Genomic DNA, 26726 nt, shown 5'->3' with positions numbered 1-26726 from the left:
TATTAAGGTGTCTGTTACAGAATACACGTGGCAAAAACAAATGTAGACAGTTAATCATTTTTCAATTGTGTATGTATATTGTGATGAAAGTAGGCCTACATCCTTTTTATTTGATAAAGCACTGATTTATGAATTAATTTGTTTTAATATTTGCTAGTAATTATGCCAATCAATAAATTAAGTCTTGTTATGAATGATTCATGGAAATGTAATGAAAATATTTATGTAATTTAATAACTAATTTTGTTTTTATTATAGAGCATTTACTGATAATAAAGTGAAGGAAAAACTGAACTAAAGGATTATTTTTGTTTACATTTTTTACATTTTAAAGGATCACACCGGAGTTAGTATGACCTGATTTTATATAAAAAATAAAATATTTTCAATTGTCGTTTTTGGAGACCAGTTTAGATGTAATGTTTTTAATCACAAATCTATTTAAACACGTGCTTGTACGATTATTCTAGGTAAAAGGGTGGTAAAACATTTAAAAACATTTATTTGTTGGAGTGCAGTTGGAACTCACCCGCTGGTGAAGTGGTACACTCCCCCTGGTCTCGGATTGACACTTCGGCTCTCCCGATTTATTCTTGTGCGCACTCAACGGACCAAAGAATGAGGCGAACAATGGGCAGGACGAACATTTGGATTAATTCTATCTGAATGCGAAACTTTTATTTTCGAAAAATGAGCTGGCTGTTAGGTCGATGGAATATTTTTTGCATAACAGGTAAATGTTTTTTTCTTTACTCACTCAGCATGTTGTTTTGTCATCTGTCTGCGAAAGCCGTGGATGCAGCCAGCAACAGTTTGACCCCTTCACTTTATTCCAGCAGCTAACGGGTCTACCTTTACAGCAGGCTACGACCTCAAAAGTCAACATGACTTTTGGATTCCCTTCATTTTTATAAACATACTTTTGTTTGCCCACTTGTTGTGTTGGGGGATTAGTCTGATTTGCTTTATTTTTGAACCTGTGCAGTGATGGGCCTTAGGTAGTCTTACTCTTGTTTTTCCTCTATTGTTTTTTGTCCTAAATTACAGGAGGAATGTGTGGAATGAGGACGCTAGTGAACACGTTTATTCTTAATATATTTTGTAATTGTGGGTTGGTTTGTGTGCAAGGCTTATCTGTAAACAATACTCTAGTCTCAGTATGAGTTCCCCGTCAAAATAAAGGTGAAATAGAAAATAGAAGGTCCCGTTATGCCTGCACCCCAATGACTCACATACACATTTAATAGAGATATGCTGGTCCTCTATTATAATACACATAGAACTCTCATTCCGAGAGCCCAATTTCCCACCTTTTGATTTAGTAAATTAATATAAAATGTAACCATTATTTAATTCTGTATTTTGAAGAGGTTTTTCTGTAGACCTATACAAGAACAAAAAAAGTCCTCTAGGGAGTTAAATCATTGTGTTGGAATGCCTGGCAAGAAAACGTGTCAGTTGTTTGCAAGGAAAGGGCCTGATGTGGTCAGGAAGCATGGTGTGACTCAGAACTTTGACCAAGAAGAGCCTAGTAGACTGGTTAAACTATAACTGTTGTCTACTCTTCAAGAAAATAGAACATGATTTGATTGTGTAAAAAAAGAACACTATTTGATGGTGTATGGTACAGTGGCTTACGAAAGTATTCACCCCCTTGGCATTTTTCCTATTTTGTTGCCTTACAACCTGGAATAAAAATGTACTTTGTACAATTACAATTACGTTTGCAGCAATTATAGTTTGTACAGCTTAAACTGGTCCTATGAACATATACTCCAATCTCCACTGTGGAGGTTTGCAGCTCCTTCAGGGTTATCTTTGGTCTCTTTGTTGCCTCTGATTAATTTCCTCCTTGGTGGGCAGCCCTCTCTTGGCAGGTTTGTTGTGGTGCCATATTATTAAAATATTTTAATAATGGATTTAATGGTGCTCCATGGGATGTTCAAAGTTGCAGATATTTTTTTATAACCCAACCCAGATCTGTACTTCTCCACAACTTTGTCCGTGACCTGTTTGGATAGCTCCTTGGTCTTCATGGTGCCGCTTGCTTGTTCAGGTCATGGATGAACTGGGATGGTTTCAGCTTCCAGGAATTGTGAACAGATCTTTGTGAAATGGAGCTGTGCATTATCATGCTGAAACATGGCGTGATGGCGGCGGATGAATGGCACAACAATGGGCCTCACTATCTTGTCAAGGTATTGCTGCATTCAAAATGCCATTGATAAAATGCAATTGTGTTTGTTGTCCGTAGCTTATGCCTGCCCGAACCATAACACCGCCGTCACCATGGGTCACTCTGTTCACAACATTGACATCAGCAAAGCGTTTGCCCACGTGACGCCATACACACTGTCTGCCATCTGCCCGGTACAGTTGAAACCGGGATTGATCCGTTTAGATCACACTTCTCCAGCGTACCAGTGGCCATCGAAGGTGAGCATTTGCCCACTGAAGTTGGTTACGACGACAAACTGCAGTCAGGTCAAGACCCTGGTGAGGATGACGAGCACGCAGATGAGCTTCCATGAGACAATTTATGCATAAACTGTCAGAAACAATTTGGTTGTGCAAACCCACAGTTTCAACAGCTGTCTGGGTGGCTGGTAACAGACAGTCACACAGGTGAAGAAGCCAGATGTGGAGGTCCTGGGCTGGTGTGGTCTGCGTATTGTGAGGCCGGTTGGACAAACTGGCCAAGTTGTCGAAAAAAGCATTGGAGGCAGCTTATGGTTGGGAAATGAACATTAAATTCTCTGGCAATAGCTCTGGTGGACAATCCCTCAAGTCAGCATGGCAAATGCACAAGCTCTCAACTTGAGACATCTGTGTCATTGTGTTGTGTGACAAAACTGCACATTTTAGAGTTGACTTTTATTGTCCCAAGCAGGTCCACCTGTGTAATGATCATGCTGTTTAATCAGCTTCCTGATATGCCACACCTGTCAGGTGGATGGATTATCTTGGCAAAGGAGAAAAGATCACTAACGGGGATATAACCAAATTTGTGCACAACAGTTTAGATAAATATGTTTTTTGTGCTTATAGAACATTTTATTTCTGCTCATGAAACATGGGACCAACACTTTGCATATTGCATTTATATTTTTGTTCAGTATAGTTAAGTGTTTCTGGTAATTTGTTGTGAATATGGATTAGGAAATGTATGTTTTGAGTTGAATCAGGATCATACAGTACATTCAGTAAGTATTCAGACCCTTGACTTTCTCCACATTGTTAAGTTACAGCCTTGTTCTAAAATTGATTCAAATGTTGTTTTTTTCGGTAATCAATCTACACACAATACCTCATAATGAAAAAGCAAAAACAGGTTGGTATTTTTTTGCAAAAAAAGAAATATCACAAGTATTCAGTACCTTTATTCACATACTTTGTTGAGTAAAGGGTAAAGTGGTTAGAGCGTTGGGCCAGTAACTGAAAGGTTGCTAGATCGAATCCCCGAGCTGACAAGGTCGTTCTGTCGTTCTGCCCCTGAACAAGGAAGTTAACTGACTGTTCTATTTTAGATATTTTATTTTTATCTTTACTTAACCAGGCAAGTCAGTTAAGAACAAATTCTTATTGGGCCAAAATCCCTGCTGCAGTGTGTGCAAACCTGGTCAAGAACTAGAGGAAACGTATAATCTCTGTAATTGCAAACAAAGGTTTCCTTACCAAATATTAAGTTCTGCTTTACTGATGTATCAAATACTTATGTCACGCAATAAAATGCTAATTAATTACTTAAAAATCATACAATGTGATTTTCTGGATTTTTGTTTTAGATTCTGTCTCTCACAGTTGAAGTGTACCTATGAAAAAAATTACAGACCTCTACATGCTTTGTAAGTAGGAAAACCTGCAAAATCGGCAGTGTATCAAAAACTTGTTCTCCCCACTGTATATATAAAAAAAACAGCCTCGAGATTCTTCACCGTAGGGATGGTGCCAGGTTCTCTCCAAGCTCAAACTTGGTTTCATCAGACCAGATCATCTTGTTTCTCATGGTCTGAGAGTCATTTAGGTGCCTTTTGTCAAACTCAAAGTGGGCTGTCATGTGCCTTTTACTGAAGAGAGGCTTCTGTCTGGCCACTCTACCATAAATGCCTGATTGGTGGAGTGCTGTAGGGAAGGTTCTCCCATCTCCACAGTGTTCTCGGTCACCTCCCTGACCAAGGTCCTTCTCCCCCAATTGCTCAGTTTGGCTGGGCGGCCAGCACTAGGAAGAGTCTTGGTGGTTCCAAACTTCTAACATTTTATGAGTGATGGAGTCACTTCAAAGCTGCAGAAATTTGTTGGTACCCTTCCCCAGATCTATGCCTTGACACAATCCTGTCTCAGAGCTCTACAGACAATTCCTTCTACCTCATGGCTTGGTTTTTGCACTGACATGCACTGTCAAATGTGGGACCTTAAATAGACAGGTGTGTGCCCTTCCAAATCATATCCAATCAAATGAATTTACCACAGGTGGACTCCAATCAAGTTGTAGGAACATCAAGGGTGATCAATGGAAACCAGATGCACCTGAGCTCAATTTCAAATCTCATAGCAAAGGGTCTGATTACTTATGTAAACAAGGTGTTTCTGTTTTTAATCTTTAATACATTTGCACAAATTTCTGTAAACCTGTTTTAGCGTTTGTCATTATGGGGTATTGTGTGTAGATTGATGAGGGACATTTTTTATTTAATCAATTTTTGAATAAGGCTGTAAGGTCACAAAATGTGGGGCCTGAATACTTTCTGAATGCACTGTAGGTATAAATGTATTTTTGTTATGTCACACTTGTGGGTATTTTTAGAGGTTTATAAATATGTGTTTTTGAGTGCCTAGTTACATGCACGGACAGTTTTGTGTTGTTCTCTGTTAGAGAGATGCTGAGACAGGCTGACACCTTGGATGAAAGGTCCCAGAATATTTTTTGATGTGTGAATCATGAGGTTACCAAGGTGTCCCACCCTGTCTGTTCTTTCTGTCCATCTTTATTTCTCCTCCTCGCTAGAATATAATAAACTCTTCTTCAAATCTCTAACCGCTAATTGGCTGTTCACTGGGCCTGATGAGATAATCTCATTGGTTGGAGTCCTCACATCCCCCTCCATTCTGTTGTCCACATACAGGGCCTTCATAAATTAATAATACCCCTTGACTTATTCCACATTATGTTGTATTACAGCCTGAATGTTTGCAAATGTATTGAAAATTAAAAACTGAAATATCTCATTTACATTCAGTACCAGTCAAAATATTGGACACAGCTACTCATTCAAGTTTTTTAAAACTATTATCTACATTGTAGAATAATAGTGAAAACATCACAACTATGAACTAACACATATGGAATCATGTAGTAAAAAAGTGTTAAACAAAAATATATTTTAGATTTTAGATTCTTCACCCTTTGCCGTGATAACAGCTTTGCACACTCTTGTTATTCTCTCAACCAGCTTCATGGGGTAGTCACTTGGAATGCTTTTCCAACAGTCTTGGAGTTCCCAAATATGCTGAGCACTTGTTGGCTGCTTTTTATTCACTCTGCGGTCCAACTCATCCTAAACCATCTCAATTGGGTTGAGGTCAGGTGATTGTGGAGGCCAGGTCATTTGATGCAGCACTCCATCAATCTCCTTCTTGGTCAAATAGTCCTTACATAGCCTGGAGGTGTGTTGGGTCATTGTGCTGTTGAAAAACAAATGATAGTCCCAATAAGCGCAAACCAGATGGGTTGGCGTATCACTGCAGAATGCTGTGGTAGACATTGTTACGTTCCCCAGTTTCTGTGTTGTAGTTTGTGTAATTGAGTGTGTTTCAGGAGATGGCTTCCTGAAATCCCCCAGCAGCTGATTGGTCGACTCCACGATTAATTGGAGAGCTGACCCCGCCCCCTCATCAAGAGGGCAATTGGCTATTGGCCGTTCTTTTGCACCAGGCGTGTGTAACAACATGCTGGTTAAGTGTGCCTTGAATTGTAAATAAATTAGACAGTGTCACCAGCAAAGCACCCCCACACCATCACACCTCCTCCATGCTTCACGGTGGGAACCACACATTTGGAGATCATCCGTTCACCTACTCTGCATCTCACAAAGACACAGCGGTTGGAACCAAAAATCTCAAATTTGAACTCATCAGACCAAAGGACAGATTTCCACCAGTCTAATGTCCATTGCTCGTGTTTCTTGGCCCAAGCAAGTCTCTTCTTCTTATTAGTGTCCTTTAGTAGTGTTTTTTTGCAGCAATTCGACCATGAAGGCCTGATTCACACAGTCTCCTCTGAACAGTTGATGTTGAGATGTGTCTGTTACTTGAAATTAAATCAAATTAAATCAAAATCAAATCAAATTTATTTATATAGCCCTTCGTACATCAGCTGATATCTCAAAGTGCTGTACAGAAACCCAGCCTAAAACCCCAAACAGCAAGCAATGCAGGTGTAGAAGAACTCTGTGAAGCATTTATTTGGGCTGTAATTTCTGAGGCTGGTAACTCTAATGAACTTATCCTCTGTAGCAGAGGTAACTCTGGGTCTTCCATTCATATGGCGGTCCTCATGAGAGCCAGTTTCATCATAGAGCTTGAGGGTTTTTGCGACTGCACTTGAAGAAACTTTCAAAGTTCTTGAAATGTTCCACATTGACTGACCTTCATGTCTTAAAGTAATGATGGACTGTCATTTCCCTTTGCTTATATTAGCTGTTCTTGCCATAATATAGACTTGGTCTTTTATCAAATAGTGCTATCTTCTGTATACCACCCCTACCTTGACACAACACAACTTATTGGCTCAAATGCATTAAGAAGGAAAGAAATTCCACAAATTCAGTTTTAACAAGGCCCACCTGTTAATTGAAATGCTTTCTACATTATTCCATATGTGTTATTTCATATAGTTTTGATAGTTATTGTACAATGTAGAAAATAGGAAAAAACTAAGAAAAAGCCTTGAATGAGTAGGTTTGTCCAATCTTTTGATTGGTACTGTAAGTATTCACACCCCTTTGCTTTGACACTCCAAATTGAGCTCAGGTGCATCCAATTTCTACAACTTGATTGGAGTCCTGTTGCCAATTAAAACATTTTGGGACATGATTTAGAAAGAAACACCTGTCTATACAGTATAAGATCCCACAGTTGACAATTCAGAATGTCAGAGCAGAAACTATACCATAAAGTCCAAGGAACCGTCCGTAGATCTCCAAGATAGAATTGAGATGAGGCATATATCTGTGGAAGGGTATAAAACTACTTCTAGTGTGTTGAAAGTTTCCAAGAGCACAGTTTCTATCATTGGGAAATGGAAAAAAATATGTAACTACCCAGACTCTGCCTAGAGCTGAACGTTCGACCAAACTGAGCAACCGGGCAAGAAGAACCTTGGTCAGGTCGGTGACCAGAACCCAATGACCACTCTGACAGAACTACAGAGTTCCTTGGCTGAGATAGGAGAACATGCCAGAAGGACAAAAGTCTCTACAGCACTTCACCAATCTGGGCTTTATGGGAGAGTGGCAAGACTGAAGCCCTTCCTGAGAAAACGGCACATGATAGCACTCCTGGAGTTTGCAAAAAGGCACATGAAAGACAGATTATTAGGCAAAAGAATCTGTGGTCTGATGAGACAAAAATGTAACTATTTGGCCTGAATGCAAAGTGCTATGTCTGGAGAAACCAGACACAGCTCCTCATCCGTCTAACAACATCCCTACTGTGAAGCATGGTGATGTCAGCTTCATGCTATGGGGTGCTTTTCAGCAGCAGGGACGGGGAAACTGGTAAGGCTAGAAGGAAACAATAAATGGAGCCAAATACTTGCAAATCCTTGATGAGAACCTGTTCAGAGTACAAATGAGTTTTGAGGGGGGCGAATGTGTACATTCCAACAGGACAATGACCCCAAGCATACAGCCAAAACGGTATGGCTTCAGAAAAAGAATGTGAAAGTCCTTGCTTAGACTTGAATCCAATTGAAAATCTGTGGAAAGACTTGAAGATTGCTGTTCACCGTCGCTCCCAATCTAACTTAACAAGGAAGAATGGGATAGAATCCCCAAATCCAGATGTGCAAAGCTGATACAGTAATACCCAAGATGACTCAAAGCTGTAATCACAGCCAAAGGTGCTTCTACAATGTATTGACTCATTTGTGAATACTTATGTAAATGCGATATTTCTGTCTTTCATTTTCAATACATTTGCAAAAAATTCTAGCAACATCCTTTCACTTTGTTATTATAGGGTATTGTGTGTAGATTAGACAGGTGAGAAAAAAAATATTGAATTCATTTTGAATTCCGGCTGTAACAAAACAACATTTGGAATAAGTCAAGGGGTATGAATACTCTCTGAAGGCACTGTAGGATTATACTAATTCCAAACAATGCGCTGGACCATGAACAAAAGGACTAAGGGAGGGACACATTTACCCCACGGGAAGAATTTAGAAGCACGGCCCCTCTCTCCTCCATCTTTCTTTTTCTCCAACCCTCTCATATTTAAAATGTAAAAATATATATATAAAGAACAGAACTGCCACTTTTCTCTCTCTCTCATTTGTTTTGCACTGACCAGAGGTAACTGACATCTACCTCTGACTCTGTAGGAGGAGTTGGTGAACCGTTGGTGCAGGGTCAGATATTTATTTAGCTTGAGCCTAGATATGTTGTTAGCCGCAACTTCTAATTGGAGCTCTGTAGGAAATATGAATGCCATAATCATGAATCGCCCTGGCTCCTCTTTAGTACAAAGTGGGAATCTCAATCTGTGTAAAACTGCATCCCCTCCTTGTCTCATTCCCTTCATCTGCACTAAACTGAAAACTTGGGAAAGTGCTGCTAAGGAGAGGGCCACTGTGTAGAACCGTTTGCTGTGATTTCCTCTTTTCTTGGAAATGTTTGGAGTGAGTTCCTGCTGCATGCCCCACCTAGACTGGCTGCAGAGTATGGCTCTGGCCACAACCCCCTCACTGTTCCCATTTATCATGACAACCCCCTACGTTCCTACTACAGTCCTGCCCCTGCCCCCCACACACGGCGGAATGTAACCTCTGTGACCTCCCGTGTACTGGAGAGAGGAGCCCCCCCCATCTAGATAATGTGCAAGTCACCACTTGGCAATCTCCTTGTTGGGGATTTTTTATTTTTTTAAATTTGATTTAACTAGGGAAGTCAGTTAAGATCAAATTTTTATTTACAATGACGGCCTACCCCGGCAAACCCAGACGACGCTGGGCCAATTGTGTGCCGCCCTATGGGATTCCCAATCACAGCCAGATGTGATTCAACCTGGATTTGAACCAGGGACTGTAGTGTCACCCCTTGCATTGAGATGCAGTGCCTTAGACACCTGCGCCACTCAAGAGCCCAGTTGGAGTCATCATTACGAATACACACACACCCACAAACGGTTCTCAGTAGAGTCAGACCAGATGTTTTTAGGCGTTGGTGAAATCAGGTCATCACTTCCACAACAGATACAGACCCGCTCCTGAGTTTTGTGGTTTAGTTAACTGAGAGGATCCTTCTGGAATCCCCCTTAACCTGTTGGATGTGCAAGGGAGAGTAGGGTATGAAAGGGAGAGTTGGACTGCTGTGGGCTCTACTATGGGTAGAGGATAAGTGGTGTTGGACTGGGTGCTTCTCAAAGCTAGTGTTGGAGAGCGTTCAACTGTAAAGTCTAATCTCCTTACCATTTGCATGTTTCTCTGGCTATTCAAAAGATACAATACATGGCCAAAAGTATGTGGACACCTCTTCAAATGAGAGGATTAAGCAACTTCAGCCACACCCATTGCTGACAGGTGTATAAACTCGAGCACACAGCCATGCGATCTCCATAGACAAACATTGGCAGTAGAATGGCCTTACTGAAAAGCTCAGTGACATTCAGTGTGGCACCATCATAGGATGCCACCTTTCCAACAAGTCAGTTTGTCAAATTTCTGCCCTGCTAGAGCTGCCCCGGTCAACTGTAAGTACTGTTATTGTGAAGTTGAAACATCTCAGAGCAACAACGGCTCAGCCGCGAAGTGGTAGGCCACAGAAGCTCACAGAACCGTGCTGAAGCGTGTAAAAATTGTACTCGGTTACTGAGTTCCAAACTGCCTCTGGAAGCAAAGTCAGCACGAGAACTGTTCGTCGGTAGCTCCATGAAATGGGTTTCCATGGTCGAGCAGCCGCACACAATAAAATCACCATGCGCAATGCCAAGCGTCGGCTGGAGTAGTGTAAAGCTCGCCGCCATTGAACTCTGGAGCAGTGAAAACGTGCTCTCTGGAGTGATGATTCATGCTTCACCATCTGGCAGTCCGACGGACGAATCTGGGTTTGGCGGATGGCAGGAGAACACTACCTGCACCAATGCATAGTGCCAACTGTAAAGTTTGGTGGAGGAACAATGGTCTGGGGTTGTTTGTCATGGTTCTTGCAAGGCCCCTTAGTTCCAGTGAAGAACTGGAACGCTACAGCATACAATGACATTCTAGACGATTCTGGGCTTCCAACTTTGTGGCAACCGTTTGGGGAAGGCCCTTTCCTGTTTCAGCATGACAATGTCCCCAGGCACAAAGAGAGGTCAATAGGGAAGAAATGGTTTGTCGGGATCGGTGTGGAAGAACTTGACTGGCCTGCACAGAGCCCTGACCTCAACCCCATCGAACACCTTTGGGGTGAATTGGAATGCCGACTGCAAGCCAGGCCTAATCACCCAACATCAGTGCCCGACCTCACTAATGCTCTTGTGGCTGAATGGAAGCAAGCATCGAAGAAATGTTCCAACATCTAGTGGCAAGCCTTCCCAGAAGAGTGGAGGCTGCTACAGCAGCAAAGTGGGGACCAACTCCATATTAATGGCCATGATTTTGGAATAAGATGTTTGATGAGGTGTCCATATACTTCTGGTCATGTAGTGTATGTTAAAGGCCTTATATGCAGACTTCCTTTAGATATTTAAAATGTGACACCTACTTCTCTATTCATAGGACTGTGTTAACTTTATATTGTCATAATATAACATTAAATATTGTTTTGATTATTGTATTATTAAATAACCGCTTCCCCTCTATTTTCTCCCTCATTTTCTCACACCTTGTCTGTGTGTGTATCAGTCTGTGTGTGTGCGGGGGTGCAGGTGACGGTTCGGGAGAAGAGGCGTTTCGCCATGCTCTTCCAGTCGGTGGTGCTCGAGTGTCAGTACCATACGCCTTCCTCCCAGACCCCTGTGGTGCAATGGTGGTACAAATCCTACTGCCGCGACCGCACACGAGACTCCTTCACTTTTCCCGAAAGCTTTGGGGTCCAGGGGCCCGAGTTGGGTGCCGCAGGCCACCTGGAGTGCTCCGACAGCAGCCGCACCGTCCGCATCGTAGCATCCGGCCAGGGAACCTCCATGACGCTGGCTGAGCACTACAAGGGCCGAGACATCGCCATCGTCAACAGTACTGTGGAGATTGGTTAATGAGTAGATTTGTGTTGTGATTGGAAGTTGTGTGTGGAGGTGTTTTGTAGTTTTATGAGCTTCAATGACTAGAAAGGTTGTGCTTGTGGAAATGTTGTCAGGGAAGACATACGACATGTGCAGACACGTTTAAATGCTGTTAACTCTATGTCTGTGCTTCAGTGTTATAGGCGGTGGTCTTGTCCGTCATAGCCTGTCTATTATCCCAGTCTACTGTTTATGATCCATCTCCCAACAGGAAACATGGCTGCTTGTGCTCTGCTTTTCCTGCTCCTGAAATAGTCGTTCACTGTCTCTGCTTCACAATAGGCCAGGCTACACACACACACACACACACACACACATTGTTAACGACACTGACCCCTGTTCACAATGGATTGGTCTTCTTCACACACTGCACTCTCTTATCCTAGTCACAATAAACCACCCCCATTGAGTTTCTTATCCAAATGAAATACCCACCTTTTTCTGCCTTTCAATAGAGAGCACCCACCTACTTTTGTGTCTCTTTTTTAACAAAACACCCTCCTGTTGCCATAATTCTTATATAGAAAGCTGTTGGATGTATGAATGAGTCAAATGTCAATGGAATGTATCTTTGAGGTTTGTTCAGTGTATTGTTTGACCAATGCCGGGTGTACACTACACGACTTTCAAAATCTTAACATCACTGAGCCTCTCACATTAAACAACCAACTTTCCTGTAGATTTGTAGGTTTGGTACAGACGGGGTGTCACACACAACAAGATTCTTCACTTGGTCTTGAGGATTCTCAATACCACCAATTTGTCTCTCGAAAACAATGACGCAATGATGTGATTAGATTGTTAACGTAGCTACTGTAGAACGAGCTGTGGTTCAAAACAACCTCAAATGTTTTCAGTCAGACATTCACGCTTGCCATACAGAGTTGAAATATCTAGCCAACATTTTGAATTAAGTAACATTGCCTGTGAGCTTTAGAGGTGTAACGATTTGACACTTTGGCTGTGGTTAAAGGCAAGTACCAACACACATTCTGTGTGATGCGAAACAACGTCATCATTTCACTGGCTTCTTTTCTGCCGAGCTCTCATTGGCTATTGCTGATCACTTTCCTTAAAAGTTGTCGTTGCACATCTCACACTATAAGAGCATTGCAGATTTTGTGCTGATGAAATCAAACATGTTTGAAAATATCGGGACGCCTGGGACCGCTCAAAGATGGAATCGGTAGCCCTGAGATTGCGTCTCTGACCCGCTCACATTAAACGAGTGCCAGTGACGGCCGCACGCCCTGAGTAGGCAACGACATGGGGATTTTGTTTACGACTTCAAAAACTTGGGACAGCTAAATCGGGGCCAAAATCATGAAGTGTACACCTGGCTTAGCAGTAGATCATTTTGTTACTGTATGCAGTTGTTGATTATTTGTTAAGTGTGTTTCATATGTATCATTTTTTAGAGGTTTTATAGGTTCCTAGTTTTTTCATAGGATATACTGACCATGCTCTCATATCATTTGACCTCTCACCTATGACCCTTGTCCTCACCTCTGACCCTGTGTCCTGTCCCTGTCCAGAGGCGGACCTGCGGATCGGGAAGCTGCAGTGGGGCGACAGCGGAATGTACTTCTGTAAGATCGTCATCGCCGACGACCTGGAGGGGAAGAACGAGGGCCAGGTGGAGGTACTGGTGCTGGGTGAGTGACCACAGGAAGGGAACCCTCCACACACAGGAAGTAAACATTAAACACAGGATTTCAACAACCTCAACATCAAAGAGGAAGTTTTAGAGCAGAAATTAACAGGAATCTGAACATTCTGTTGGGGCTTTCTTATTTCGAGGTCCTCTCTGGTTTAAAAGGATTTGGGAGTTAAGGAAGTAGGAAACAAGTATACTCTTATGTATTGTCTTGTGTCTCACCTTCCGAACCTTACCACAGCAGTAAAACCAATGCACACCCTAAAACCAATGGATTTGTGCCTTTGCACCAGTCTCATATGCTGACTGTGGTGTGTGCGTTCACTTTTGTGTGTGTGTCAGTGTGTAGGGTAAGTGTATTTGTTTGTTTGGTATGGTTCATAATGGAGTGCTTAAATATAAACATCCTTGCTCTAGAGGGCGTCTGCATTCCAAAGTGTACTTACAAGTGCTGCCATGACGACGGGCAGAATGGCGTGCGCTGCCCTACACACGGTTCTGATCCTCTCTGAGAGGACCCATTGTTTGGCTGAGCTTACCCTTGTAGACCAGCTAACATAACCCTGACATAGCCATACATAAACCCTTATAACCGCAGATATAGGCCAGGTAGACTTTTGTGCCACAGCATTGAACATAGACTACATAATAGAGAGTTTACAACATATATTACAGAGAGTAGTTCTAGGTTATTATTGTGAGCTATGTAATCCAATTCTTAAGCTGTTGCCATGGCAACATTCCTTTATTTGGGGAGGATGAGACTAAAGCGTGTTAAGGGTCAGTGATGTAGATGTAAAAGGAGAGAGAGAAAGATAGCTTTATGTTGTGACACAGGAGAGGAGCTGACTTTGGCCTTGTAATTCCTTCAGAGTTAGTCGTCTCCCTGTGTTTTCATAATTTTCCATAGGTTCGCAAGTGGCTTAATCTCATCAACAGGAAACGATGCCCCTCCGTCTCAGTATACAGTTGAAGTTGGAAGTTTACATACACCTTAGCCAAATACATTTCAACTCAGTTTTTCACAATTCCTGACATTTAATCCTAGTAATAATTCCCTGTTTTAGGTCAGTTAGGATCATTACTTTATTTTAAGAATGTGAAATGTCAGAATAATAGTAGAGAGAATGATTTATTTCAGCTTTTATTTATTTCATCTCATTCCCAGTGGGTCAGAAGTTTACATACACTCAATTAGTATTTGGTAGCATTGCCTTTAAATTGTTTAACTTGGGTCAAACATTTGGTGTAGCCTTCCACAAGCTTCCCACAATAAATTGGGTGAATTTTGGCACATTCCTCCTGACAGAGCTGGTGTAACGTAGTCAGGTTTGTAGGCCTCCTTGCTCGCACACGCTTTTTCAGTTCTACCCACACATTTTCATTGAGGTCAGGGCTTTGTGATGGCCACTTCAATACCTTGACTTTGTTGTCCTTAAGCCATTTTTCCACAACTTTGGAAGTATGCTTGGGGTCGTTGTCCATTTAGAAGACCCATTTGCGACCAAGCTTTAACTTTCTGACTGATATCTTGAGATGTTGCTTCAATATATCCACATAATTTTCCAGCCTCATGATGCCATCTATTTTGTGAAGTGCACCATTCCCTCCTGCAGCAAAGCACCCCCACAACATGATGCTGCCACCCTCATGCTTCACGGTTGAGATGGTGTTCTTCGGCTTGCAAGCGTCCCCTTTTTCCTCTAAACATAACGATGGTCATTAAGGCCATACAGTTCTATTTTTGTTTCATCAGACCATTTCTCCAAAAAGTACGATCTTCGTCCCCATGTGCAGTTGCAAACCGTAGTCTGGCATTTTTATGGTGGTTTTGGAGCAGTGGCTTCTTCCTTGCCGAGCGGCCTTTCAGATTATGTCGGTATAGGACTCGTTTTACTGTGGATATAGATACTTTTGTACCTGTTTCCTCCAGCATCTTCAAGGTCCTTTGCTGTTGTTCTGGAATTGATTTGCACTTCGCACCAAAGTACGTTCATCTCTAGGAGACAGAACGCCTCTCCGTCCTGAGCGGTATGACGGCTGCGTGGTCCCATGGTGTTTATACTTGCGTACTATTGTTTGTACAGGTGAACGTGGTACCTTCAGGCATTTGGAAATTGCTCCCAAGGATGAACCAGACTTGTGGAGGTCTACACATTTTTTTTCTGATGTCTTAGCTGATTTCTTTTGATTTTCCCATGATGTCAAGCAAAGAGGCACTGAGTTTGAAGGTAGGCCTTGAAATACATTCACAGGTACACCTCCAATTGACTCAAATGATGTCAATTGCCCTATTAGAAGCTTCTAAAGCCATGACATAATTTTCTGGAATTTTCCAAGCTGTTTAAAGGCACAGTCAACTTAATGTATGTAAACTTCTGACCCACTGGAATTGTGATACAGTGAATTATAAGTGAAATAATCTGTCTGTAAACAAGTGTTGTAAAAATGACTTGTGTCATGCACAAAGTAGATGTCCTAACCGACTTGCCAAAACAAGTTTGTTAACAATACATTTGTGGAGTGGTTGAAAAACTAGTTTTAATTACTCCAACCTAAGTGTATGTAAACTTCCGACATCAACTGTATGTAGCCCATATATCTGATGCTGTCTGGAACAAAAGAAGGACATGTTGCCGCCGTATCATTTGATTGATTGATGCCAGCAAGCATTTGGCTTCCCTTGATAAAAAAAATATATAATTATTAGCCAATCAGCGTTGAGCTGAGCTCAACTGTGGATTGTCCTGGCGCAGCAAAACGCCTCCCAAGGGAGGCCAGTTTGGATTTGCCTTCCCACCAATCAAATCTCATCTTCGCCAAAACGTCATCATTGTTGGTAAAAACTTGTCTATTCCTGGTTTGCTTGGGTTGATGCCCTGCAGTAGCGAGCTTGCTAAACCGGTCCTTTCCTCAGCCATGCATGGAGAGGAGGATCTGGACTTGTGGTTTTAACTTAATCCTATGTACAGGCTAAATGATTATGATGGCGATTCTGATGTAAACATAAATTAATATATTGTGCCACTGGCCTTTGAGGCTGCTGCCTACATACAGACTTGAAATCATTGGCCACTTTAATAAATGGATCACCTGTCACTTTAATAATGCCACTTTAATAACATTTACATATCTTGCATTACTCATCTCATATGTATATACTGTATTTTATACCATCTATTGCATCTTGCCTATGCCGCTCTGTCATTGCTCATCCATATATTTATATGTATATGTTCTTAATCCATTCCTTTACTTAGATTTGTGTGTATTAGGTAGTTTTTGTGGAATTGTTAGAACGAGAAGCACAAGCATTTCGCTACACTCGCAATAACATCTGCTAACCATGTGTATGTGACCAATAAAATCATACGATTTGATTTGATTGAAGTTCAATATGTAGGCTAGTATAGGCTCACATTAACTAGCTAGGTAACTTAGCTGGTTCATTGTTGCCCATGCGAGGAAGTTAGGTTAGCAAGCATTTTAGCTAGGTAGCCTATGAAAACAAAAACTAAAAGTGTACTGTATGACAGAGCCATGGACCATTTTGCCAACATGAACGAGAGGAGGATGGCATTGGCGTTCAACTAGTCTACAAGTAGGATGAGTCAACTTTAAAAAATATATTGCACACACACACACAAATAAGTACCATGGACAGCCACATGATATTTAGCAACATTAAGTTTGTTTTCAGTGTATTAAACTAAGCATGTATAGCCTTGTTGATTTGATGTTTAAGTTAAATGGTGCTGGAATTAGTGGAGGCAGTGCTCCTGTTGTCTCTGTGCTGACTTGCGGTAACTCTGTGGTTCTAAATCAGTAGTTGTTTAGTAAACTGTCAAACGTGAACTTGTTTGACCACGCTGCGGGCCATATACTGTAGCTGTTTGTAACATGCAATATTTGCTTTGTGGGATTGGCCGGACAGATGTTGCTCTCTGGTTTTGTGACGAAACAAACGTATGTGTAGTTGAATTTATTCCGCCACTGTGTGATTGTTTTCTTTTAGTTGTCCCAGCCTTATTGTGTGTCACAGTGGCGTTTAAAGGAATGTGTTATAGAGAAAACAAGGCAAATATCACAACATAGGTTGTAATATGGCTCTTTTACTGGCTTGGCTTCCTCAGTGATTTAACCTACACACCGCTACTGCTCTCACTGCTTTTTATTTTCCTCCCCTGGAGGGCCTCATCTTCCTCTACTCCTTATTACCCCTGTCTTCTTATCATTGTTCCCTCCCCTCTGAGGCACATCGTTTCTCCCCTCTTTCAGGTTTCTGAGCTCAGCTGGGTTTATACGACTCAGTGCCAGAGCAGGTTGGTAGGATCTGTGTGTGTGTGTTCGTGTGCGTGTTTTGTTTATCAGAGGAGAGGAGTGTGCTTATCTCCATGACTACTGCCAACTGGAGCCTGTTTGGCTGTGGGAGTTCAGTCTACCCTGACAGCTAGCAGACCTGTTGAATCAAATAACCCTTAGACACTATTTTAGGGATTGATATGTAGAGACACACGCACATGCACGCATACTTAATGAGAGTAAACCAGGTATTTTAGCAACCCTGTTGAACCGATCTAGAGGGTTAAAACACAGAGATTAGAATTAGCTTATTTTGGCGTTTGGGTGAGGCCACGGACTGGTCCCACTATTCTTTTTCTCTGTATCTCCATTGCCCTTTATCCTTCTCTCACTCTGTCTCTATCTCCATTAAATTTTACCTCCCTTCCTCTGTCTCTCTCACGTTTAGCAAAGACAAAGCCACCATTGTTACCATGGCGATAGTGTTCATCCGACCCTCTTTCCCTGATGAGCTCTAATAGTTAATTGGTGACCCAGAATGCTTCAGAAGTGTCTGTCCCCTAACACCCCTCCCCCACATACACACACACACACCCCTCCTACCCCCTCCACTCTGGCCTTACCTCAACGTCCCGTAGAGCATTTTATTGGGTACAGGACCTGTTGACAGGGCTGAATATACCTTTGAGTTCAGTTATGGGTTATGTTGTAAATCTCTCACACTGATTACAGATCTTTTAGCTTGCCTTGTAGTATCATGTGACGTGTGGAGCATGTTGGATGTGTATTTGTGTGTGTTGCGGGTTTGTACAGTAACATCACAGAAATATAGCACCCTGCTAAATTTAGGTTCAGTGTGAGATGAGAGTTTGATTCTTGATCTCAGAACTCGTGGCCTTTAAGACTGTGTGTGGAGATCAATAACCCTAAAGAAGACGCTGCGTGCCGAAATGTTGGTTAGGTGCACCCATTGAATTGTTTGGAGCATATTTAGAGTGTGCGACTTTCTTTCTTTTTATACAGTTTACCCTCTGTTAGCCAGCACCTCAACAAAAAATGTTGGGTTTGCGTCAGCTCATGGTTTTTACTACATAAAGATCATTAAGCGACACCCTTGGAACTTTGTTTTCACCCCCCATTAACATGTTCTCTCAAATCCATTTTTAATAATGGGAAATGATTTATGATGATTATCACTTTGGCTTCAGCATCAGGTGTTAACGAATTGTACTGTTTTCCCCTGGTGTCTGTCGATTAATCTCTGCCAGTCTCAATGCATGATCCTCAGTCAATAACTCCATCTGATTGGCTGATTTGCCTCACCTTTGACCTCTGCCCTCTGCTACTTCCTGTCTGCTGCGCCTCACCTCTGGTCTCCCTCTCTCTGCAGGTAGGACAGGTGTGCTGGACGATCTCCTGCCAGAGTTTGATGTGGAGATTATACCAGGTACGGCTGCTTGCTTCCTCATTCGCTGGCCACGGTCTGTCACTGTCTGTCTGTCTTTCTGTTAGTCTGTGTGTGATTATGCCAAAAATGGCTGCCTTTTCACTTCACCTGTCCCTTCCTTACCTGTTCCCCTCGGTGACATCCCCTGCTCTGGCTCTGCTTACCTGTCATCGCAACCCCCCCATGCTGCTCTCTCACTGTCCAATCATCTTCTGGGAATTGCTTTAACAACTGCAGAGGAAAGAACCAATGTGGCCTCATCTTATATTCTGCCTCTGCGCAGTCTTGCATTAACTCACTCTCACTAGCTAGGTTTCTGTCCAATTTGCGACATATTTTCATGCGAATCTTAAAAAATCTGCATAAAACATTATTTCTTTATTTATAAAGCCCTTTTTACATCAGCAGATGTCACAAAGTGCTTATACAGAATCTCAGCCTAAAACCCCAAACAGCAAGCAATGCAGATGCAAAAGCACGGTGGCTTGGAAAAACTCCCTAGAAAGACTTGAGCCTAAGAAGAAACCTAGAGAGGAACCAGGCTCTGAGGGGTGGCCAGTCCTCTTCTGGCTGTGCCGGGTGGAAATTATAACAGTACATGGCTATTAAGGCCAGATCGTTCTTCAGGACGTTCAAACATTCATAGATGACCAGCAGAACCAAATAATAATCACAGTGGTTGTAGAGGGTGCAACAGGTCAATGCAATACCTATGGACTAAATGTCAGTTGGCTTTTCATAGTCGAGCATTCAGAGGTCGAGAGGTTGATCGAGAGAGAGCAGGCAGGTCCAAACAGCAGGCAGGTTTGAGACAAGGTGGCACGTCAGGGTTCCATAGCTGCAGGCAGAACAGTTGAAACTGGAGCAGCAGCACGACCAGGTGGACTGAGGCATGGTCCTAGGGCTTAGGTCCTCCGGGAGGGGAGGGAGAGAGAGAGATGTGTTTCCATCAAACGTACTTCAATTTCCATGTTACAAAACCTGTTGCATCTGGTCATGGCACGTGCGCTATAGCCAACATCCCGCAGTCATAGTAGCTACCTACATTATGTGATTATTATTGATAAGAACAACATGATTTTATTTGTCAAACTACAGCCAAGCATCGATCATCATGTCACCAGAATAAGACCCTCGATATTTATTGGAAAGGAGCATCAAGCTCATCACGTGCACCATCACCAGCCTGTGAAGTTAATCGTAACTTATTTCATCTGTAGCCTAATAAACTGCATGGTTTCCCGAGTTGTAGTGGAGGACCAGACAGATTATTTCACTTATAATTCACTGTATCACAATTCCAGTGGGTCAGAAGTTTACATACACTAAGTTGACTGTGCCTTTAAACAGCTTGGAGAATTCCCGAAAATTATGTCATGGCTTTAGAAGCTTCTGATAGGCTAATTGACATCATTTGAGTCAATTGGAGGTGTACCTGTGGATGTATTTCAAGGCCTACCTTCAAACTCAGTGCCTCTTTGCTTGACATCATGGGAAAATCAAAAGAAATTAGCTAAGACTACAGAAAAAAAAGTTGTAGACCACCAGTCTGGTTCATCCTTGGGAGCAATTTCCAAATGCCTGAAGGTACCACGTTCATCTGTACAAACAATAGTATGCAAGTATAAATACCATGGGACCACGCAGCCGTCATACCGCTCAGGAAGGAGACGCGTTCTGTCTCCTAGAGATGAATGTACTTTGGTGCGAAAGTGCAAATCAATCCCAGAATAACAGCAAAGGACCTTGTGAAGATGCTGGAGGAAACAGGTACAAAAGTATCTATATCCACAGTAAAACGAGTCCTATATCGACATAACCTGAAAGGTCGCTCAGCAAGGAAGAAGCCACTGCTCCAAAACCACAATTAAAAAGCCAGACTATGGTTTGCAACTGCATATGTGGACAAAGATCGTGCATATGGGGACAAAGATAGAACTGTTTGGCCATAATGACCATCATTAATTTTGGAGGAAAAAGGGGACGCTTGCAAGCCGAAGAACACCATCTCAACCGTGAAGCATGGGGGTGGCAGCATCATGTTGTGGGGGTGCTTTGCTGCAGGAGGAACTGGTGCACTTCACAAAATAGATGGCATCACGAGGTAGGAAAATTATGTGGATATATTAAAGCAACATCTCAAGACATCAGTCAGGAAGTTAAAGATTGGTTGCAAATGGGTCTTCCAAATGGACAATGACCCCAAGCATACTTCCAAAGTTGTGGCAAAATGGCTTAAGGACAACAAAGTCAAGGTATAGCTAGCCATTACAAAGCCCTGACCTCAATCCTAAAGAACATTTGTGGGCAGAACTGAAAAGTGTGTGCGAGCAAGGAGGCCTACAAACCTGACTCAGTTACACCAGCTCTGTAAGGAAGAATGGCCCAAAATGTATTGTGGGAAGCTTGTGGAAGGCTACACCAAACATTTGACCCAAGTTAAACAATTTAAAGGCAATGCTACCAAATACTAATTGAGTGTATGTAAACTTCTGACCCACTGGGAATGTGATGAAAGAAATAAAAGCTGAAATAAATCATTCTCTCTGCTATTATTCTGACATTTCACATTCTTAAAATAAAGTGGAGATCCTAACTGGCCTAAGACATGAAATGTTTACTAGGATTAAATGTCAGGAAGTGTGAAAAACTGACTTCAAATGTACATGATTATTATATCAATATTTGCGCATAAAGGCGTTTCCACTGCCATTGCTCGCAATAATCCATTTTACCGACACAAAAAGATCCCACCATGTCGAGCAAACAAATTATCTGTCGGCATTTATAAAATGGAAGCCTTCCTGTCCCAATCATATTCTTACTACAGTACTAAATGCATGGAGTGTATTTAATACCTCGCCTCAATGGAGCAGAATTATTCACATGAACCCCCCTCTCTCTGAAGAGGACCACTTGGGATGTGTTTTTTCACAAGGGGCTCACTGAAGTATTGACATTTTAATTTCTGCTTACGCCCTGACGAATTCATCATTAGTGTTGAGAGCCTGTGTATATCTACTGTTTGTGGGATCTGTAGTCTTATTCATCTCTGTGTTTGTGTTCCAGAGTGGACGTTTGTGGGATCTGTAGTCCTGGGCAGTATCTTGTTCCTTTTGTTGATGGGGATCTGCTGGTGTCAGTGCTGCCCTCACTCCTGCTGCTGCTACCTCCGCTGCTGCTGCTGCCCCGACACCTGCTGCTGCCCACGTCACCGTGAGTAACACACACACGCGCACAAACACATAACTACAAACACACACAGTCTTACATTCACTTGCTTACCTTTTAAAAAGTTTAGGATTTTAATATTATTTGTCATTGTTTTCCAGTCTATGAGGCAGGGAAGATGGCAAAGAGTGGCCAGTCCCCCCAGATTGCTGTGTACCCCCCCTACTATATCCCTGGGGTCCCCACCATGGTCCCCTTTGCCCCTCCGTCCCTCGCGGACCCTAAAATGCTCTCCTTCCCCTCAGTGGAGAAGAACCTAGCTGGGGGTGAGTGACCCGACCCACACCTGCGCTCGTGCTTTCAGTCTGCAGGACCTGGACAAGCCATTCTGCATTGTGGGAAATGTAGTTTTGCATGATATATCACAGTAACATGAACTACCATTTGTAGAGGGTCACACGACTTAACTAACCCTCTTCTTATGTCACTCTTCATTTTCTGTCTCTAAACTGGGTGGAGTTGTCTATGACCAGACGTGTGTGTGGGTGACTGGGTGTGTGTGCATGGGTGCATTCATACGCTCATGTGGGGGTGTGTGTGCGTGTGTGTTTTTATGTGTTTTTGTTTGTGTAATTGGGTTTTTACTGTGCCCATAGTGGCTTTTATCCTTGATATAAGTGTGTGTGGGTGTGTGCGTCTGTGTCTACAGTACGCAGTGGCTATCGTCTCCAGCCCAGTCACAGTCAGAACTCTATGAAGGTTCTGTACTACGTGGAGAAGGAGCTGGGACAGTTTCCCTCTGCCAAGATGGCTCCTCCACAATGTAAGCCTGTATGGAGTCAGTAGTTTCTCTATAATCGCCACACGTACATGTCTGTGTATTTGTCTCGGTCTGTGTTTAATATGTGTGTGTTTGTATGTAAGTGTCTTGGTTAGTGCTTGTGTAAAGGTTTGTGTCCTCTTCATCAGAAACCCTCCGTTACATTCTCCATTAACTATTGATTTCGCCATTAATAACAAACTAACCCTAAATACACTGAATGTCATTAATTCCATCTACTGAGAGAATCCATTTGTGTTGAATCTGTCAAATGTTGTTTGGTAACCATTTTAAGGACTACTTATAAACTGCGTATAAACCATTATTAAATGATTTATCATCCATTTGTAAACTTATCAACATTAGTAAGTACAGCACATTTTTTGGACGATGTTATCTGTATTATCATAATGTTTATAAGAAGGTTTTTAAGTAGATAATCAAATAGTAATACCATCAGTATACACAGACCATTGGGGTGGGATGATGTCACTCAAACACATTTGACCATGGATGGCGATTTGACTCTAGATGAAAGACATCAGTGCTCTGTATTGATTGGACTGTTGCATTTTAATCTGATACTATTAGATGGCATGGTTCTCTATTTCACATGAAAGTTCATTTCCATACCAGTAATGTAAGAAGTTTTAGTAATTGTTTGTAAGCACACATTTATTTATGAATTGCCGTGGAAAGCATCTTGTCATTGGAAATTCCAATAAGGCGGAGGAAGACAGCCCTTTTTGGCTGGTGTGTTCCATGGAACGCATACCCATTCTATGTATTCTGTTTCTATGGGTGGCATGTTGTAATTTCATAATTGGCTCAGATTCCTTCTATAATGTCTCTCCCAAGATGTAAACTAAGAGCAACATACCATGAGAGCCATCAGCAAAAGCATTTCCTTTGAAAATTGGCGGTCTGTATTTACACTATGGCTATCAGATGTTTTTTGCATTAGTTTTGGTGAAATTTGATGATGTGTCTGTGACTCGATTAGGAGTCTTGATGCATAGTGATGATGGTGGTGTACTGTCGATGCCGTAGATTAGTTCAGATTCAAAATACTATTGTAAAAACTTTTCTTGACATCAGTAAAAGTCTCTATAGTGATGTGTTGTCCCAGCAGCCAGTAGCCTATCAGAGCTCAGCTCTCTGCATGAGGGAGGGGACACGGATTTCCGGCAAACCTATCGGACAGTCCAGATGAACGCTCTCCCGCCCATCGCCGACCTAGATGACCAATCAGAACTCATGGCAGCTCCCGTGCACAACAGTCGTCGACCCAGGCATTACCGTGGCAATGACACGGATGACGAACAAAACAGCAGGTACCACTGAGTGTGACTGTAACTCTATGACTGTGTGAGGACTGTCTCTACAGTACTCAAGATACGTTGTGTGTGTGTGTGAGAGAAAGAGAAGAGGATGTTGTATATGTATTGTATATTGTATTCCTGATTATCTTGTATTTAGTGTAGGACTAAAAATGTTGTTAGCACTGTGCATCTGTTATGTACTCTGATCCCCTGTCTTCCCTGTGTTTCAGGTGGAACCCTCGCTCTGTGCACCTGGAGAGGAAGACATTGGGCACCAGGGGGCGTACCGGCTCTCTGGATGAGTTGGAGGAGTTTTCTATGTCCTACGGCCCCCGTGTCTGGAGGGGCGAGCCTCGAGACCAGGACACGGACTACGACCTGGCGCTACGGGTGCGAGAGCACTACCCTCCCTACTGGGACCACAGACCCCCTCGCCGTTTTCATGGAGACCGGGACAACAACAGGCACCCCCGCCGCAGCCCCCGTCCCTCGCCACAGAAGAAGAGGAGGGACACGTGGGATGGCGATCGCGATCGCCCCCACCAGCACACCCATGGGGAGAGGGGTTACGATTACGCTTTTCTCAATGACCTATTGGAGCATAAGGTGAGGGGGAGGGCAGGGGAGAGGGGCGAGAGAGGAAAGGGGCGGGCTGACGAGGATAGTGACACTCCTTCCAAGGCCAGTTCGAAGGGCAAGGGCAGTAATGGTTTCTACAGACAGTCGTCTAGCAACCGGCCCGAGGATGAAGACTCTTTACCTCCGTACTCAGAGCAGAAGGTGGAAAGGTATTGGACGATCAACCCAACCGCTGAACGTAACCGCACGGTCGAACCGCCCTCAGAACGGTACCGGTCCACTGACCCGTCCATGCAACCGTTCTCCTACACCCGTCCCCCTAAAGGACTAGCACATACCGTACAGGGGTACCGAGAGGATAGGGACAAGAACCGAAATATGGTGAGTTACCTGTAGGAGGATCAAGTTGAAGAACCCCTCCCTCTCAGGTTGTCACAGATAGAAGAGCTCAGACGTAGCAAGCCTAGCAACTCTAACAGTCTGTATACCCATCCCAGTGTCTTAGTATTACACCAACTTGCCATGGTTAGCGTCTTTATTTTATATCAGTGGGTGTTGTACATAATTTTCTTTAAAGTATTTCATGTTGATTGATTGTTATGTGATAAAAAGAGTCAAAGCACTATTTTGATGTCATTTTGATCTATTTTGTAAATAATGTAATGTTTAATGCTTTATTTTAGAGGAAAAAGGTCAAATCTTAATGCCAACAAGAATGCATGTTACTGTATGTGATTGTATCGTTCTTATGGAACTCAGACATTACTAACAAACCATGACCTGCATGATTGGTGTGGATCCCCTCACTGACCAGGCCTGACTAATCGAGCATGAGCAACATGATTGCAGGGTATCTAACGTGTGGCTCTTGGTGTATTTCTTTAACAGACCCCTGCTCTGAGCAGAGAGTCTCTCGTAGTTTGATACACCAGAGAGAACCCAAGCCCGTGCCTGCACAGCACTGCACTGCCAATATTGAGAATCACACGTCACTCACTTAAAACATCATGCATCCCTTAAAATGTCATGCATCAGCTTGGTAGAGACTAACTGCACATCAGGCATCAACCACATGGAGAGAGGCGTACCCAATAGAAGGCTTCTTTCCACAGAAGGAGTGGAAGGCACCTTGCAGGGATCATGAAAAGACAATGGAATGTGCATTGTTTATGCATGAATTGAGGAACATTTGGAAAATATTATTGTATGTGTGTTTAGCGTGCACGCATATATATCATTTGAATGGGTATGTATGGGTGCAGCGTGTGTGTATGTGCACCGTTTGCCCATATTCAGGTTCATCTGTCATCTCAAACCAAGCATTCTACAGAGCAGTTCCCCTCTCTCACCTACACAACATGGTTACAGTTCCCATAAAGTTACCCTGACAACAATGATGCAATTAGGGGTATTTGTATGTATCGATGGGTATTATTAGGTGTGGGGGAGAGTTGGGACAAGGGGTTAGAAAAAAGGTAGGTAAAGAAGTAATCAAAGAAACTTAATAGGATCATTATGTGTGTAAAAGTGCTGGATTGTTTCAGAAATTATCTATATTCACCAATTGGTCATTATAATTATACCTCCAATACCCCATGCCAACAATGTTATCACGCTATAGGAAACACAAAATAGGTGTCAATTGGGCCTATAAAATGGCAACTCAGGTTCACCTGTCTTCATTGTGTGTGTGTGTGTCATATACTGTACCTACTGAGCTTGAATTTGTATTACAGATTTGCAACTGAACTGTAATGCTATTCTGTATTAGCCCACAGTATTGAACTGTGGTTTGAAACTGCCATTCAGCCAGAGCAGACGTTTGTATTCCACTTGTTTGACATTGATGATTTTGATAAACACCTGTTGCATATCTTAGATTGTGCCATTGTGTGTGATTATTACATCATGTTATGTGTGTGTACATTGGATATGGAGTGTGTGTAT

The 26726-nt window shown here is 42.6% G+C and overlaps 1 protein-coding gene across 3 annotated transcripts; it reads left to right on the top strand.

Annotated features, from left to right (window-relative positions):
• The first annotated feature begins 577 nt into the window (after positions 1-577).
• Positions 578-26657, top strand: LOC115115328 (immunoglobulin-like domain-containing receptor 2). Of its 3 annotated transcripts, XM_029643854.2 has the most exons (9): positions 578-733; positions 11105-11434; positions 13017-13136; positions 18831-18887; positions 21957-22103; positions 22220-22384; positions 22768-22881; positions 24011-24212; positions 24431-26657. In XM_029643854.2, the coding sequence occupies exons 1-9, from the start codon at positions 667-669 to the stop codon at positions 25173-25175; spliced, it is 1947 nt and encodes a 648-aa protein (XP_029499714.2). In that variant the 5' UTR covers positions 578-666; the 3' UTR covers positions 25176-26657. The 3 variants fall into 3 exon arrangements, with proteins under 3 accessions (XP_029499714.2, XP_029499778.2, XP_029499846.2); XM_029643918.2 differs by lacking the exon at positions 18831-18887; XM_029643986.2 differs by lacking the exon at positions 22768-22881.
• Positions 26658-26726: the final 69 nt, after the last annotated feature.

This window comes from Oncorhynchus nerka, linkage group LG1 (assembly GCF_034236695.1).
Source record: "Oncorhynchus nerka isolate Pitt River linkage group LG1, Oner_Uvic_2.0, whole genome shotgun sequence".
NCBI classification, from domain to species: domain Eukaryota; kingdom Metazoa; phylum Chordata; class Actinopteri; order Salmoniformes; family Salmonidae; genus Oncorhynchus; species Oncorhynchus nerka.
Note: the sequence above shows the minus strand (reverse complement) of the source record. Positions and strands in the feature narration are given on the sequence as shown.